The sequence below is a fragment of the Berghia stephanieae genome, chromosome 7 (genome assembly GCF_034508935.2).
Source record: "Berghia stephanieae isolate SIO BIC M18660-M18661 chromosome 7, UCSD_Bste_1.3, whole genome shotgun sequence".
Taxonomy (NCBI): Eukaryota; Metazoa; Mollusca; class Gastropoda; order Nudibranchia; family Aeolidiidae; genus Berghia; species Berghia stephanieae.
The window spans coordinates 47,468,686-47,487,089 of NC_088366.1; the positions used below are offsets into that span (position 1 = coordinate 47,468,686).

Sequence of the window (18,404 nt, forward strand, 5' to 3'; positions counted from 1 at the left end):
CAATATTTTATTTTGAAGATATCAAAGTCACAAATTAGGGAGCAGGCACTGACATAAAATTGATTGTTTTTGAGAGTTTTACAGCGCAGCGACACATTTAGGTCATTTCAGCACCAGCAAAAAGGAAGAAAATGGGATAGTGAAAAAATTCTAGAATTGCAATTAAAGATACCCAAGAAAAAGTATAACAAAGAAGACTGGTTCAAATAGGCAACAGATGTAGATTCCAAGAGCACAGTATCAGTGTACTTAGGGCTGGTTCAAATAGGCAACAGATGTATATTCCAAGAGCACACTATCAGTGTACTTGGTTAGGGGTGGTTCAAATAGGCAACAGATGTAGATTCCAAGAGCACACTATCAGTGTACTTAGTTTGGGATCACCTAAAAATCTGTAGTTTCTTGTTTTTAAGGGTTTTACGGCGCTTGCAACACATTTGGGTCATATCAGCGCCAGTTCAAAGGAAAAAAATTGGATAGTAAAAACATTCTAGATGTATAATTAAAAGGACTTGAGGAAAAAGTAAGACAAGAGGGAATGGTTGAAATAGGGAACAGATGTAGATTCCAAGAGCACACAACTAAGACTAAGAGTCTAAGGGGAATACACTCAAATGGATATGTAAAGAATTGAAAAATTGCAGTACATACAGACAGATTATTTACAAGGAAAAAAAATCTCTCCCAAAACTGTAACTATACATTTGGCTGTTTCCCTTCCAGCCAAGGCCAGAACAAAACTAAGTAAACTCATTTCAAGACAAAGACAGAAGGCAATTGGTAAACAGATACAGGGGGATAGAAGATACATAAAGTACCTCCCTGGCCACTATGGGAGGTCGGGAACCCCACCCAGTCGTATATCCAAAACAGAAAACATAACAGGAACAGAGGGATGATTTACAAGGGAAAAAAATAATCTCCCAAATCCAATACCAAACAGTGAACGTTTCGGGCTCAAAACTCTTCTTCAGCCACAACAATAACAACAAAAATGAAAACAAATACATTATTTAAAAAAATGAATGTTTTTGTTTTTTTGTTGTTGGCTGAAGAAGGGGTTTGAGCCTGAAACGTTCTGTGTTTGATATTTTGTTCGTTTTTAAAGTTGTTATAATAACTTTTGTTTATTACTTTTTACAGCTGACAGCTTCGTATCACTTTGACCTCGGTTAGAGTTAGATGAAACAGCACAGTTTGTGTAAATTCGCAAGAGGTGTAGTCCTGCATTAGGTACAAGTTAATAAATAAAAAATCACAAGGTTGGAAATCTCATACATATATATATATATAATATATATATATAATATATATATATATATATATATATATATATATATATATATATATATATATATATATATATATATATATATAATATAAATATATATATATATATATATATATATATATATATATATATATATATATATATATAATATATATATATATATATATATGCATATAAGTTTTAATAAATATGTGTACAATCTAAATCCCACAGTATAGATTCACAGGCTTTAATAGGATAATGGCAAGTAAAAAGTGTTTAAAATTATATCAATGATCAAGGTTTGAGCATTATGGTTGAAAAACAATATTATTATTAATATTATTACTATTACTGGAATTTTACAACAATCTCTTTCCATCAATGGCTACACAGCTTACCCAGTACAATGTTTTATACAAATATAAAGCGATTCATTTATCCCAATGGGAAAGACCTATATATTCAGGTTGTCGTCCAAACGAGTCATTGATCAAATGATTTGTTGTTTTCCAATGATTGAATATTTCTTAATAAATGTCAATACATACTCTGCTTTCTTTATGAAAGTTATACACATACCCATGGGTGAAGCTGAATAATTTGACTGGTTGCAGACCTGCCAACTAATACGGAAATTTAATTGAAATACGAATTTTTGGGTCCTAATTGACAATTATATAAAGATCTTTAATTCAATAAACTTCTTAAAAACAAAGTTTTGTTGTCAGAGCTAGTATATAAAGGAGTCTAAAGCATTACTTCAATGTATTAAAACACAAAATGGTAATTTTTAAAAGTAGTTATAATGTCTACTGCGTTATAATTCCTGATAATTACGATTTTTTTTTCCAATTTCAGGTACGTAGATCTACGATTGCGATTTTGGCTATTCTTAGAAAAAAATGTGAACACATATATTATGTAGGTAATTTTTTGTACATTTTGTGACCAGTGACTCAGAAATAAAAACAGTTTTTAATAATAATCGTGACAAAAATAAATTTTAAAAGATGGAGCCCTAAATGAACTGAACAACTGAGCTCATTTAGTTTTCATGGCAAGTAAAAACAAAACTGAACGTTGAACTTCAATGTAGTGAATAAAAGTTAAAAGCAATATGAACATTGATTATATAATATGGTGCATTTCCAAAGATTCACCATGCTTAATGCGCTTCACAGTATTTCACTTCCCCCCCCCCCCAGCAGGCCACATGGAACCATATTTCCATTTCATACAGTACCAGTTGCCTGTTAGGCGTCCTTTTTGTACTAATATTCTTCCAATACCCATCACTGCCTATGGCTAGGTACTCGTTAACACTTGAGTCGAGTGGGGTAAGGTAAGTAAAATGCCTTACTCAAAAACACAACGTTGTGACCAGAACTTTCAACGATCAATGCTGCCTATCAGGACACAGACTATGCTTAACGAAAAACAACGATGCAGATAAATACGACTTCCAAGAACAATTTCTTTCAGGTTACGAGTGTGTCAAGACTAGTTTGGCACTGATTTTTTTTTTTTGGGGGGGGGGGGGGGGTGTTTGCTTTGTTTTCTTTTTTAAAATGTTTTTATGGAGTTTTGGGCGCTAGCAACACTAATAGGTTATTTCAGCGCCAGTAACATGAAAGTTGATATACGTAAAAAGATCTGAAATTATAATCATCAAAGAATAAGTAAGACAAAGAGGACTGATACAAATATGGAACAGGGGATTCCATTGATGTGCCTATTCTGGCTGACAATACATAATTTTCCCTTCCAGGCACAAGCAAAAGATCACACAAAGAAAGACACTTTCAAATTTATATATTCAAAACTAACAACTGCAAAAGTAAACAACAGAGAGATGACTTACGGAGGGAAAAATATCATCTCTCTAAAAAAAGGCTCTATACATGAGACTGGCTCCCACCCAGCTAAGGGCTCCGACAGGGGGAAACCAGGGGGAAAATACGAGCAATCAATCCGGAACAAAGACAAAATGTAAAATCAAAAGGGAAACTATAATATGTGTGTGGGGGGAGGGGAAGGGGGGGGGGTGGAAGAAGCCATGGCAAGTGAATTCTCCACCCATCCATGGGAAGTCAGAAGATACCACCAAGGGAGGCTATTTCGCATTAGTTTGAAAGTTGTTTTTTTTTTTTTGGTTTATTTTTTAAAATAGCAATTTAGGTTAGCAGACTTGTAAATAAGTAGTCGGCCTCTAGGCCAATCAAAGGTAACACAAGGTTCAATACAGATGCAGCCATATCAAAATATGACAATGAAGTGGAATGTGAGTTGTGTATCTTTTGTTCATGACAGGACAAACAATATTGAAAAATTATTGATAAAAACTGAGGAAGTGCAAGATAAACTTAAAAAAAAAAAATATGATACAGTGACACATAAAAAAAAATGTGTTCCTAAACTGTGGGGATCGAACCTCAAAATTTGTTTGTTGTTTTGTTTTTAAGGGTTTTACGGCACTTGCAACACATTAAGGTCATATCAGCGCCAGTAAAAACGAAGAAAATGGGATAGTAAAAAGTTCTAGAATTACAATTAAAGCACCCAAGAAAAGGTAAGACAAAGGGGAATTGGTTCAAACAGGAAACAGGTGTAGATTCCAAGAGCACACTATCAAAGTACTTAGTTTGAGATCACTAAAAGTCTCATCCAGACACAAGCACAGGTCCCAACTAAGAGGAATACACTCAAATGTTTTACAAATCGTATATAATATAAAGAAAACATAATACCGTGCATAACAGAGAGCGTTTTACAAGGTAAAAAATATCATCTCCCAAAACTAACTATACACTTGACTGTTTCCCTCTCAGTTAGAGTATCCAGGACAAAACAAAGTTATCTCATTCCAAGACAAAGACAGAGAGTGAGTTGGAAGACAAGCGGATAGATGACACAGAAAGTGCCTCCCTGCCCCACTATGGGAGGCCAGGAACCCCACCCAGAACCTCAGAATTTCCGGTTGCAGATAGATGTAATACATTATTCATTACTCCAGTAAAATTCGTGGATAATTTAGAATGGCTTTTTGGGAATGAAACTATTGGAATGTAAATAGTTTGTTAATCGTATGAAAGTTTTCTGTATCTGATTCCCACCAAAGCAGAGTGATGATCTGAATGCCTACACAGTACAACAGATAGAAGTTTCGAGAATGATCTATCGTCGATTTTTATATAAAGCTGTAAAAAGCAAAAAGCTTTTTGATTGTTTAGAATGCAATCGAACAAATAATTTTTTAAAAATTTAGTTTAGAAAATTGTTTTTAAAAATCACATAGAATAATCAAAATATACAATGGAAAATAAATAATAAATAATACCATTTTGAGATGAGTTGACACATATTATCATTTTGAACCATTTCAATATAAAGAATAATAATATCAAAGGTAAAAGGAAAATATCCAAATAATAAAACAAAAACATCTGCAATATCAGGCGATGCATTTTCATCAGCTCTAGACATTAAAAAAAAAAATCAATACAACCATTAATAAATATGGGCAAACATTCACAAAAATATCAAAGTGACAAATTAGGGAGCAGGCACTGGTGAAGGATAAAGATATGAAAAACTGTGTATGAAACAGTGCCAGACAAAAAAAAAATCAGCCAACCTCGTGGGGATTGAACCTGAGACCTGATTACTGAGGTCTGATCCCCAGTTGAGTCAGGCTGAATTTTTTTGGAAAGGTTTTTTTCTTGTACAACAGGCGGCATGCCCCGTCCTACATGTTAAATGTTGCTGTTGACCAGGGACACCTTGTAAAGCGCATTGAGCACATTTAGTGGATATTGCACTGTATAAAGCTAATTTTTTTTACATTAAAAAAAATATTTATCTGAATCTGAATTTTACTCAAAGTCGACTAAATTCTGAGTTTCTTCTAAAAAAATATAGATTGGTCTGAGATTTAATGTACATAAACTATAGAGTCAGTAACAAAGTGTCATAAAATGCTCGCCGCATAGTTGAGTCCTTGGAAAAGGCTCTTTACTCACATTCTCTCACCATACACAGTTGTAAAATGAGTACCTGGCCATTAACAGAATTGTCTCTGTCTGAAAAAATTGTAATATCGCCTAACAGGCGTCATGTCTCATTCTACATGTTACTTGTTGCTGTTGGTCAGGGACCCTTTGTAAAGCGCTTTGAGCATGTTTAGTGGATATTGCAATATAAAAAAGCTAAAAAAAAATAAATAAATAAATAAAAATATTTGTTTTCGAGGGCGGAGAGAGTTGTTGAATGTGGTGATAGCCTTTGTTGGAGTTTAGGCTGAAGAATTTTGATAATCTTCGTTTGAAGGTGTATGCAGCTATGTGGTCTTGCGGTATGACACTCGCTTTTGGATTGGAAGGTCCTGGGTTCAAGCCTCGCTCTGCGCATAGTTGAGTCCTTGGAAAAGGTTCTTTACTCACATTCTCTCAACATACTCAGGTGTAAAATGAGTATCTGACCATTAACAGTGTTGGAAAAAAAATTGTAATATTGCCTGACAGGCATGATGTTTCGTTCTAGATACGTATTATGTGTTATATACATATTATATCTGTTGCTGTTGGCCAGGGACCCTTTGTGAATCACTTTGAGCACGTTCAGTGTCTATAGTGCTATAGAAAAGCTCAATTTATTTATTTATTATTTTTTTTTTTTTTTTAAAGTTTGTTGTGTTCACACATGATTTGGGAAGAATATTCCAGTCTTTGATAGTGTACAAAAGAATTTAAAGATGTTTGAGTTTGCAGATTTGTGTTTTAAGATCTGTCTTTTTTTTTCTTTGAATGCATGACGGTCATTGTTTGTCTAGTTGTTCTCGGCTTTGTCTGGCACTGTTTCATGACAAACTGTTTCAGATCTTTATCTACAAAACACCAACCAAGCACAATACACATATCTTAACCGATCTGGGTTGTGCAAAGGACAAGTGGATTATCAAATAAAATTTTAAAACTCTTGTGCTCACTTTTCCTCAGCTGTTGAAAAAATATCCAAGCCAAGTTTTATTCAGCCCATAATGTCACGGTTTCATAATTAACCTTTTAATCTTATAAAATAAATCATCTTTATATAAATAAAATGGCTTAACATCGTTTTTAATATTTAGTTAAAGACAGTTTTTATACTGCATGAAAATGGTCCACTTGTCCGCTGAACTGACCGTTTATGAACTGATCATACGAGTTTGAATACCTACTTAGTATTGGTTAAAAATCACTCTTAAAAATATCACAAATTTTGTTAGGAAATGCAAAAGCACTCACTCAAAGAGTATTACATACAAAACCAATGAACAAGAATGAATATAACAGCTTCAAAAAATTTTTTTAAAAGAACATAATACCAAACACAGAATGTTTCGGGCTCAAAGTGCTTCTTCAGCCAACAACCCCAAAAAACAAAAAAAAAAAACCAAAAAAAAAAACACATGAAAACATAAATACATTACTTAAAAATCAGATCGACAACTAGTTTGGTTTTTAAGCAATGGCTGAAGAAGGGTTTTGAAGCCAAATCGTTCTGTGTTTGGTATTTTGTTCTTATAATTTGAAGCTGTCATATTTATTCTTGTCCATTATGCTTTAAATCATAGTAAATCATAGTCCACGGCTTCTAGCAGATTCGTATCATTACATAGAAAACTAATATTGCTTACAGGTGATATGTCGTAAAAAAAAGGAGATGAGAATGAATGATATTCATATGAATTCCATTTCCAGGCTGGTCTGGATGTCATGACAACATTTAATTTACAATATGAACCATGACCTTACAAAGGTCAAAAACGTAAACATCCTGAATAAAAAGCTGAAAATAAAAGCTTATTACAAAATAGATATAGGCTAAAAATAGGTTTAATTGAGTATTGCAACTTCGAGACAATCTCAAAATAAAATACAAAATGACTTCATTTAAAAAAAATAAATTTAAAAACCCCAAAAACTAGAGCTTTTATATAGCGCAATATCCACCAAATGTGCTCAAAGTGATTTACAAAGGGTCCCTGACCAACAGCAACATGCAACATGTAGAACGAGACATGACGCCTGTTAGGCAAAATTACAACTTTACAACTTTTCAGAGACAACGCTGTTGATGGCCAGGTACACATTTTACACCTGAGTACGGTGAGAGAATGTGAGTAAAGAGTCTTTTCCAAGGACTCAACTATGCGCAGAGTGAGGCTCGAACCCAGGACATTCCGATCCGAAAGCGAGTGTCATACCACAAGACCACATTGCCGCATGTTTGACCATGATATAAGGCTTGTAGTCATAATATACAGAATTTAAAATAAGTTAAACATTTAAAAAAAAATAATTAAACATTGCATCCAGGCATCTATTATTGATGCTATGCATTTAGGTGAAATGCTCATAGAAATTCCTGGCACATCCTTTTTTTTAAAAGTAATATTTTGTTTTCATTGGTTTTGTTTGTTGTTGGCTGAAGAAGGGTTTTGAGCCTGAAACATTCCATGTTTGGTATTGTGTTCTTTTTTTGTTTGTTTTTAAAGCTGTTATATTCATTTTATTTATCACTTTTGACTGCCAACAGTGAGACATGCTGCACGTTTCTTGGGGTTTTTTGTTTGTTTTGTGTGAGTATTCTAGAGGATAAGAAAGAAATAAGCTTGCTGCTTCCTTTCGTACTTAGTTTTAGGATCTGTCAATTTCAGTTTAATGAGCGCCATCCGTTCAATGACCAAATAACACAAACCTACAAACTTGACCTAAGTTTTATATTTTCCACATTTAAATCATTCCAACATCACACTGTTTAAAGGTGATTGGTCACATGTAAGTTACACAAGACCGTGTTATGCAGTCATATTCAACAATAAATAAATTTTTAAAAAATAGTATTTATATTTATATGTTCCTTTACAACAGAAATTAGACAGTTTGTATTTGCTATTATCTCACATAAGAGAAAACATAATGGTACATGGTACATATCTTTAAAAAGTAGACCAATTTTTTCTTTCTGTTGATAAATCATATGTCTTTATTGGCACAAGTGAGGAGCAAATTCAGACTGCCAAACAGGTCGGAACAAAAGTTACATGTGCATCAAAATTATTTAAGTTTCAATAGATGCAACTTTTCAACAGTTTACACAAATAAATCATACACCAAAAGGAAACTAGTTTTGTCTAGTTTTCAAATATGTATATGCCATTGTATTTGTTCCAAGAAGTATTGAATTATTAGCGGAATAAAACTGTCTAGTTTATTTTGTAAAGGACTATATTATAATAGCATTCACAAAATGGTGTGGATGCTTTGATTTCACTTATCAAGACAAATGGTGTGTGGACGTTTCAGGTTTCCCCTTTGTCAACAAAACAGTGACAAATATGAGATGAGAGGATGGCACTGACAAGGCAGACAAACCTTACAATGATGGGACAGGAAATCCACGGATCCTAAGTCAGAAATTTTTTTACTCGACACATTTGTTAGATTTATCATGGTGTGGAAAAATGAAGTAACACTAATAAAAGGGAATATAGAAGCTTCATTTTAATTAACAAAGACAGATGGTGCGGATGTTACAGGTTTCCCCTTGGTAAACAAAACACGATGAATGAGATAATACAGACGATTGAGACATTGCTGTTTCATTCGTCATATTTTGTTGACAAGAGAAAAACCTGAAACATCCATATCATCTATCCTAGTGAATGAAATTGAAGCTTCTATTACATTTTATTATTGTTACTTCTGGTGGAGCTTCCAGCAGCAACAGTTGCATAATGAGAAATGGATAAATGCATGATAAATAAAATTGAAAATAAATATTTGGCGTACCTCCAACACGCAAGAATAGGTAAATCTCTTAGACGAAAAAGGCTTTTGATGTGTTTGAATTATAAAGTCTCGCTGCCATCAATATTCTAAGCTGTCCAATAGCACATTCGTCAATTTATTCAGCAAGTCAACTGATGGCCTCTTAAAGGCAACCTTTCCCATCTGTTCCGTAACACTGTGAGCACACTCCTTCAACAAACTTTGGAGGTTCTTCATCACAGCTTTGGGTGGGTTGGCAAGGATCCCTTCGTAAACATTCTCTTTTTTATCCTCCAATATACTAGAACAAACACACTGGAAAAAATGAAAGAAAGATTTTTTATTATTATGCAAGGTAGGAGTAGAAATAAAGATGGTAAAAAGTATCTACGTGGATTTTTAAAAACTTGTTCAGTGGATTTACCAAAGACTAAAACATTCTATGCCACATATTTGTGGTTGATACACACTATGATAAAATGTGATTGGTCTGGTTTTAAATTAACCACACTTTTAAGACCATCACTAACCGTCAAAATCGTAATTCAAAAAATTTAAAAATTTAAAAAGAAAGAAAATAACAACAGGCTCAGATCAAAACTCAGCAGAAAACAACATAGCAGTAAAACAAAACAAAAAACAGAAAAAAAACCCAAAAACTTGGGAATGTTAATGAAGATGGGTTTGAACTGCCTAAAGTGATTTATTGCATTGGATGAACCGAAACACAGGTCCACTCCTTGGCAAATACAAGTAACTTTTTTCTATAAATCACACATTATTGGAACAATCGGCCATAAAAAATAGTGACAGCACAGAGTCATGAAAAAATCCTGACCATTAGGTGCACATACAACATTGCACAATGCTTGTTGTCAGCATAATGGCATTGGCTATCTGAAATACAAAGAAGAAGAAGAAGAAGAAGAAGAAGAAGAAGAAGACGAAGAAGACGAAGAAGAAGAAGAAGAGGAAGAAGAAGAAGAAGAAGAAGAAGAAGAAGAAGAAGAAGAAGAAGAAAAGAAGAAGAAGAAGAAGAAGAAGAAGAAGAAGAAGAAGAAGAAGAAGAAAAGAAGAAGAAGAAGAAGAAGAAGAAGAAGAAGAAGAAGAAGAAGAAGAAGAAGAAGAAGAAGAAGAAGAAGAAGAAGAAGAAGAAGAAGAAGAAGAAGAAGAAGAAGAAGAAGAAGAAGAAGAAAAAAAATGATTCAAGTTCTCAAAAACTTATATTCTATTTTATACACAGCTTACCTGGAGATTATTGTTGGTGCGATAAGATTCACACGTTTCAGTCTCTTGGTTACAAACTCCCCAACAGTCAAAGAAGGCACAGTCCTTGTCCGAGACGCAAGATGTCGTTTTGAATAAAGTTGTCATTGTGTCATTTGTAAAAATTGTATCTGAGTCTGTAAACCTAACCTCCCCCTCACTATTAGTGCCGAAATGAGGTGTTTTCACATCACAAAAATGAAGAGGTGCTTTCATATTATCCGCTGTATGAACAATGTTCAAGATATGTATAGCTGTGGACACCCTTTTCCTCCAACTTATCATTTCAAAATTTTGTATACGTCGATCTAGTCTTTCATCAAAAGGAGCATACTCACTCAGGTAAACAGGTCCACAAGAACCGTAAATTCTGGGAAATATTTTGTACTTTTCAAAAACAACAGAAATCTTGTATTCATTTTGGTTTAATAACGACCAAAAAGTTCTGACAAAATTGATAGGATACGCTGGATTATCATCGTTCATTTCTATGAGATTTTTGTGGTCCTCTCCCCACATGAGCTGAAAGACATCTTCCCCATCATCAACAACCATGCCAAATTCATTCCTCAGCATTTCACGTGTCTTGTGCGCTAATATTTTGGCATCGATCCAATAGTCCACGTGATGTGCATTGCCATCAAACACTTTGATGTATGTGAAAATGTCGTAAAGTTCTCGATCCAATTTATCAAAATGCTTTATCATATCTTTATCTTTGATGTGATTCATTTTCAAAACAGCGTTAACCGTCTGGCCACGCTCACAAGAGTCAACACAATTGACAAGCACTACATGCTTGCCACCTTTGTAGTTTAAGCAACGTTTGAAATGAATGTTTCCCTTGTTACACATTGCATCGCACTTGTCACCGATTACTTTCCCTTTGGTGTATAGAGAACACTATGAAAGAGAAAGATAGATAAAAATAAATAAATAAAATGCATGCTATCTTTGCAATTTCAAATTGTTGTGGACAGTTGTAATATATTTATAAACAGTCTAAAAAATAAATTAATAAAATCATAAAAGTTTCATTTATTCATCCCATAGGGGAAATTTGTCTTTAGAGCCGCAAATTAAGCTACAGAGAGGTGACTTGCTCAAGGCCACACAGCGGAGCGGGTAATCGAACTCGGTACCTTTCAGATATGAAGCAAAGACTGTACCACTGAGCCACGTTGCCCCTAGATATGCAATTATATATCTAGCATATTATGATTGTATCTGGACACAGCAGTGTGGCACTGCGGTACAGACTTTGCTTCACGTTCAACAGGTAGCCAACCGAATTAAAATATAATGTGCTGCACTGTGTGGCCTTAAGCAAGCCACCTTGCCCAAGCTCACTTTGAAATGTTGCATTGTGGGTGATGTATTGATTGTTCGTTTTCCCTTGGAGCAGACCCAAAAGAAAAATTTTCACTTGGGGATCAATAAAGAGAATTTTAATTAGTCTCAATTCACTGCGGTTGTGTGCAGCATAAATAATATTAAAAGCTCTGTAACTGTAGCTTTAACTTTAACCATGAAATTTAATCACGACATCACAAATTCAAGTCGGATGAAAATAAAATTGTTCAAAATAGATTCTAATTATAGAATATGTAATATATTCATGAAATATTACTGATATAGAAATACTGTCTGAAACTGTGTATCCATAAAAAATGTTCAAAACACAGAGAGCAGTAAGACGAAACAGGCGGGAATTTGACTGCCTGGTTGAGTACTTGACTCACAATCAAAGAGATTGTCGTCATAGGTAATGAGTTCACTTCAGGATTTTTCAAACTACTACATCCATCGTGCAGTAATTGGCAAGCTTGGGTTATTATTCCTATTTCAGAATGTTGAGAGAAAAAAAGGTAAAATAAGAGTAAGTAAGAGGAGTGGGGAAGGTGGGAAGGGACCAATCTGTATGAATGCAAATTTATATCATTTTTTCCAACTAAAAGATTGTTTCCTTGGTAATCAAATCGTATCACTCTAAGACGTGTCACTCAGCATGTGTCTGGTCAGTCTGGGCCTGGAAATTGAATTAATAATAAAATTAAGGAAGCCGCTATTTTCACCGTACGGTGATAATAACCTGACCGTGTGTGGGAGACTATTTTCACTGTACAGTAATATCTTGGTGGACCATTTTCACCGTGTGTTGATAATAGTGTGGGAGACTTTTTTCACCGTCCCGTAATATTTTGGTGGACAATTTTCAGCGTACGGTGATAATAGTGTGGGAGACTTTTTTCACCGTACGGTAATATCTTGGTGGACGATTTTCACCGTGCGGTGATAATAGTGTGGGAGACTTTTTTCACCGTCCCATATTATTTTGGTGGACGACTTTCACCTTACGGTAATATCTTGGTGGACGTTTCAACGTACGGTGATAATAGTGTGGGAGACTTTTTTCACCGTACGGTAATATCTTGGTGGACCATTTTCACCGTACGGTGAAAATAGCCTGACACACTATTTTCACCATACGGTGATAATAGTGTGGAAGGCTGTAATCAGTGTACCGTGATAATAGTTTGGGAGACTATATTCACTATAATGGTGTGGAAGGCTATATTCACTGTACGGTGATAATAGTGTGGGAGACGATTTTCACCGTACGGTGAAAATAGCTTGACACACTATTTTCAGCGTACGGTGATAACGGTGTGGAAGGCTATATTCACTGTAAGGTGATAAAAGTGTGGGAGACTTTATTCAATATAATGGTGTGGACACATTATTTTCACCGTGCGGTGATAATGTTATCTTGGTAACGAACATACTTCGCGGCATTTGTCTGTGTTGAACCCATGATCTCAAGAAGTCAGGGGTAGCGGCTCAAGATAGATATAGAGATTGAAATCACTTTTTCTCGAGTTGTGAATAGCTCATACTCATACCTTAGAGCCACGCTCTCCCCGGCCAGGTGTTGTTGTTGTACCAGAAAGGTTACGGGTTCAAGACCCTATTGCCACTGCAAAATTGGAAAGCTTCATCGGTAACTGTAACCAATTCTGAATCCGCCATCCCGCCTGTATTATTATAGCTTTGGCAAGCCTTCTGAAAGCTCATCGTGCCAAATATTTGCTCCTAAGAAAAAATACAACCTAGTACCTTTAACTACTCCTAATAGGAAAAAAAAAACGACCTCTAGCTATCCCTAATAGAAAAACAAAAAACAAAACAATACCTCACAAATCAAAATGGCGGCCGAGAATCAAAACAATGGTCAAATTAAGACATTTTTAACTTTCACAAATCTATCAAGGTTTGTTCTAGATATCTGATGACAAACTGAATAAATAAACGTCTGACAAAAGGTTCAAAGTGAAAATACAGATTGAAAGAAATGCTATGACGAGGAGCTTTCGGGAGGCCTCCCTTGTTCTCGGCAAACGTTTTCTTTTATTTTTTTTTAGAAAATTATGTCGGGTCGAATTCTAATGATCTGGATGCTGAGGCACATACAGTTAGTATTCTGGCTTCTGATTGGCTAATACATACGGTGAAAATAATCTGTCAGGCTATTATCACCGTACGGTGAAAATATTCCGTAAAATTAAACAGTATAGAAGAGAGGACAGAGATCGGTTGTAACGGTGGTAGAAAACTGTACTGTATTTCTGACTCTTATATTCTTAATTAAGTCACTCACTAATTCTTTTATCATCTCTTCAGAATCCGTGTGTGAACATTCCATTTCTTTTAGGGAGGCAAGACCCGATTTTGTAAGATGGCGAAAAATAAACCATCCAGAGCAAGTCAACAGCAAGGCAAACACAACCCTTTTGTTGCGGTAGAGGGTTTGCGGAGCGATCCACATTATCGTGTTAAGTGCAGTTATTGACAACCTAAAAATTCATTTAAAATGCATAGATGAATAGTTGGATGTTAGTCGTGTTTGCCCCCCAAAAATTTGAGTCAAGACAGAGGAATTGTTGACACACCAAAGCCTCTATGGTGACGATGGACCGTTCGTATTGATTGATGACGTTGTACCTAGATACAGTTGTAAACAGTTTACATTATCTGATAAGCGTGAAAAAGAAATCTCAATTATTACGTACCGTAATAATATCGTTTATTAACCTGGACCTGCTTTTTTTTTTAAAAAAAGAAAGAAATAAAATTCCCTTTATTCATCTCACAGGGGACATTTGATTTTAGAGTCTATTCCAAGGGAAGACTAGAATAACCCAGGCATCAGCCGCAGTGCAGCCAGTGGCGGTTCTAGCCTATTTACAGTGGTGGGGCAAAGATGATTCGGTGATATATATATATATATATATATATATATATATATATATATATAATATATATATATATATATTTATTTATTTATTTATTATTTATTTATTTATTTTTTTTAAATTAAATTTTTTTTTAATTATTTTTTTGTTACCTTTAAAAAATAATATTTCAACCACAAATAATCACATTCACAATGAAATGACAATACCAGTAGATTTTAATTATTCCAAACGTAATCAAAAATGAATCACGAAAGAGAATACAACAAAAAATAAAGCGACGAGACATAATGCGACAACACCTTGACAAACAATACAAGTCCATTTCATTCACTCGAAAAATTAAAGAGATGCTTTAATCCCTCAACGGCGAGATTAATATTTCTGTTACATTACTGGTTTTCAGTAGTATGTAGTAACATTAAAGTTTTCATCGAGAAGCAACCACAGCGATATGACTCGAGTTTCATTCAGAGCTCAAATTGCATCAATTATTACTGCTGTCTTGGTGGTTAGAATGATTGTGCCGGTGGTGGTAGTGGTTGGAATAGTGGTAATAGTAATAGTGGAGACGATGACGAAAATTGTATGATGATGTTGATATTGTTTTTATTGCTATTGTAGTACTTGTTGTTAATATTGTTGTTGTTGTTGTTGTTGTTAATGATGATGATGATGATGATGATGTGATGACAACGACGATGTCGTCGACAATGATAGTTACCATACGATATTACAAACGTTATTCAATCTTAGGCTTTCGACAATAAATCATACAATTTGATGACCACACACATGAAAGTGGAAAAAAATGGTAAATGGAACCAAACAATAAACTAATACCATTAATAACCACAAAAAAAAAAAAATACAACAATAGTAATACCACCAATACGTACAATAATAATAATAATAATAATAATAATAATAATAATAATAATAATAATAATAATAATAATAATAATAATAATAATAATAATAATAATAATAATAATAATAATAATAATAATAATAGCAATAATAATATTACCATCATCATTACTACCACCACCATCATTACTACTACCACCACCGCTACCACTATCACTACCACCATCACCATCATTATTACGTTTCCAATCATTTTTTTCTCGTCTTTTAAAATTTGATATCTATCAAAACAGACGAAAATTCCGGTGATTTTTTTAAAAGGGTAGTTAAAATATCTACGATTTTATTAGCCCTGAAAACTGCGATTTTTATTTTCCTATTTCAAGTAGGCAGGTCTGCTATGACAAGTATTAGTTCCACAGTCAAAATAAGACATACAAAAACAAAGTTTATTTAATCTAAGTAAAAAGTTCTAGAATTACAATTAAAGCACAAAAGAAAAGGTAAGACAAAGGGGAATTGGTTCAAATAGGAAACAGATGTAGATTCCAAGAGCACACCGTCAAAGTACTCAGTTTGAGATCACCTAAAAGTCTCATCCAGACACAAGCGCAGGTCACAACTAAGAGGAATACACTCAAATGTTTACCAATCATCTAAGGCTTTCGCAAATACTTCATACAATACAATTAAGACAAAATAATGTTACCAATCCCTCCTCATGCATTCGTTAGACTATCACAATAACGACCGTGTTATCTTTACTCCTCACACAACCAACCCCTAGCTTCCCGCCTTTCATCGCGAACTATCTTATGTATGTATTAGCTTCAGGACGGGCAAGTACGGAATCTGCCCACCCTTTTTTAAACGTATTTATTTCCCCTATAACTTAGAATTCAACTCTCTCCTTTCTCAGAAGAGTATTTCTCGTATACTAATTCAATTTTTGAGAAAACCAAAATGGTGGTTGTATTTTATATATATATATATATTTATTTAGTCGTGACTTTTGAATAAAAGTGTTTTGTTTTATTAGACGGAATACAATAGAAAATTGCATTGTTTTGCAAAATTATTTTGTCTGGCAATAAAAATACAGCGGTAATTACTTTAAAATTAAAAAAAAAACTAACAAATTAATTTGTTAAAAAACAAAACAAAACAAAACAAAAAAAAAAACTCGAAAAACAACAACAACAAAAAACAAATAAGAAAACAATTTAAATAAATGAGTTTTGAGAAGCACTAAAGAAAACGAGAAAAAAAGAAATGGTTTAAATGGATAAACAAATATCTAAAAACAACACAAATTAATACTAAATTGATATAAAATTAGTAAATTAATAAATTTAATTCAATACTGGAACCTTCCCAAAGTCATTACATCAATGGTACCAGCACAAGTAAGGCAATAAATAAGAAAAAGTTCGTTTGCCAAAATCCCTATTTAGTTTTTACTGGTTAATAAGGTGGGCTCATTTGAATTAGCCCGACCTAGTACGAGAGAGGCCAGACAGCAAAAATCGTCAGGCGACGTGACGATGAGATGACGATGTGGGCGGAGTGGAGTGGTGGGGGTGATAAAAAAGAACAGGAGCGTATCCTGGTTGATGCATTCAGGGGTACATGGTGATTCGCAATCTATCAAAAATACACACAAATTGATTTCAGTACGAAGTACCAAGTTTAAGTAGTAACTTTTGAAATTATCTAATTTAAATTTGATTATTTCGGACCTGGTAATACAGCATATAACTTGAAAAAACAGGCTGGTATTTGCCCACCCTGCCCATTATTACCAGCCGTCCCTGGTGTTACAAGCGCCGTAAAACCCTTAAAAAACAAACAAATAACCAAAAAAATCATAGATGTAAACGGGTCACGATCGACCCTCCCCCCCCCCCCCCCCACCCCCTCCCGTCTATCCAACAGTTCTATTGGTTTTAGATCCAGCTTAAACTTAAAGTGCTTGATGATAGACTAAAGTCCTATTCAAATGGTAGCAAGCAATAGCTACTAATTACCAACCCCTCCCCTTCCCTGACTACCCAGCAATCTTGTTAGATCTGGCTCAAAGTCAAAATACTTTACGCTAGACTAGAGTCCTGTTCAAATGGTAGCAAGCAATTGCTACTATCTAATTACCCCCCCCCCCCTCTTCCCTGTCTACCCAACAGGCTCAAAGAATTTGGCGATTTTGTGAATAAAGCCTTTCGGTTTGTATCGATGATGTGAAAATAACGTTTTCTGAAAACACCAGAAACCTGGGAATTTATTTCAGCAGTGACCTGTTCATGGAATACTATGCGACACAACTTTGCAAAGCACTGTATTATGAAAGTCGCCGTATTGGCCAACTTTTGGAATTTTAAAATTAAAAAAGACTCTAGTGTCTCTAGAGAGAGATGATTTACAAGGAAAAAAAAAATATCATCTCCCAAAACTATACATTTGACTGTTTCCTCCTCCCAACCAGGGTAGCTGGCCACGACCAGGACAAAACCAAGTAATCTCATTCCAAAACAAAGACAGAAAGCATGTTGGAAAACAGATATAGGGGGATAAAACAGTATGTGCCTCCCTGCCCACTATGGGAGGTCAGGAACCCCACCCAGACACATCATAAATAATACAAAGAAAACATAATACAGTGCATAACAGAGAGATGATTTATAAAGAAAAAAATATCATCACCCAAAAATAACTATACATTTGACTTTGACTGTTTCCCTCCCAGCCAATGACTCCGGCCACGGTCAGGACAACACCAAGTAATCTCATTCCAGGAAAAAAAAAAACAGAAAGTAATTGGAAAACAGACACAACAGGGGGATAGAAGAGACAGCAAGTACTTCCCCGCCCACTATGGGCATCTATGAAGAGAATACTCAATCCACTTAGTAGATATCGGGAGCTCAGATAAACGCA

General features: G+C 34.5%; 1 protein-coding gene across 1 annotated transcript; it reads right to left on the reverse strand.

Annotated features, from left to right (window-relative positions):
- Window positions 1-7,722: 7,722 nt before the first annotated feature.
- LOC144977403 (divergent protein kinase domain 1C-like) lies at window positions 7,723-14,354 on the reverse strand. Its single transcript, XM_078922581.1, has 3 exons — window positions 14,009-14,354; window positions 10,333-11,253; window positions 7,723-9,399 (listed from the first exon to the last, which is right to left on the reverse strand). The coding sequence occupies exons 1-3, from the start codon at window positions 14,174-14,176 to the stop codon at window positions 9,184-9,186; spliced, it is 1,305 nt and encodes a 434-aa protein (XP_078778707.1). The 5' UTR covers window positions 14,177-14,354; the 3' UTR covers window positions 7,723-9,183.
- Between the last annotated feature and the right edge of the window lie 4,050 nt (window positions 14,355-18,404).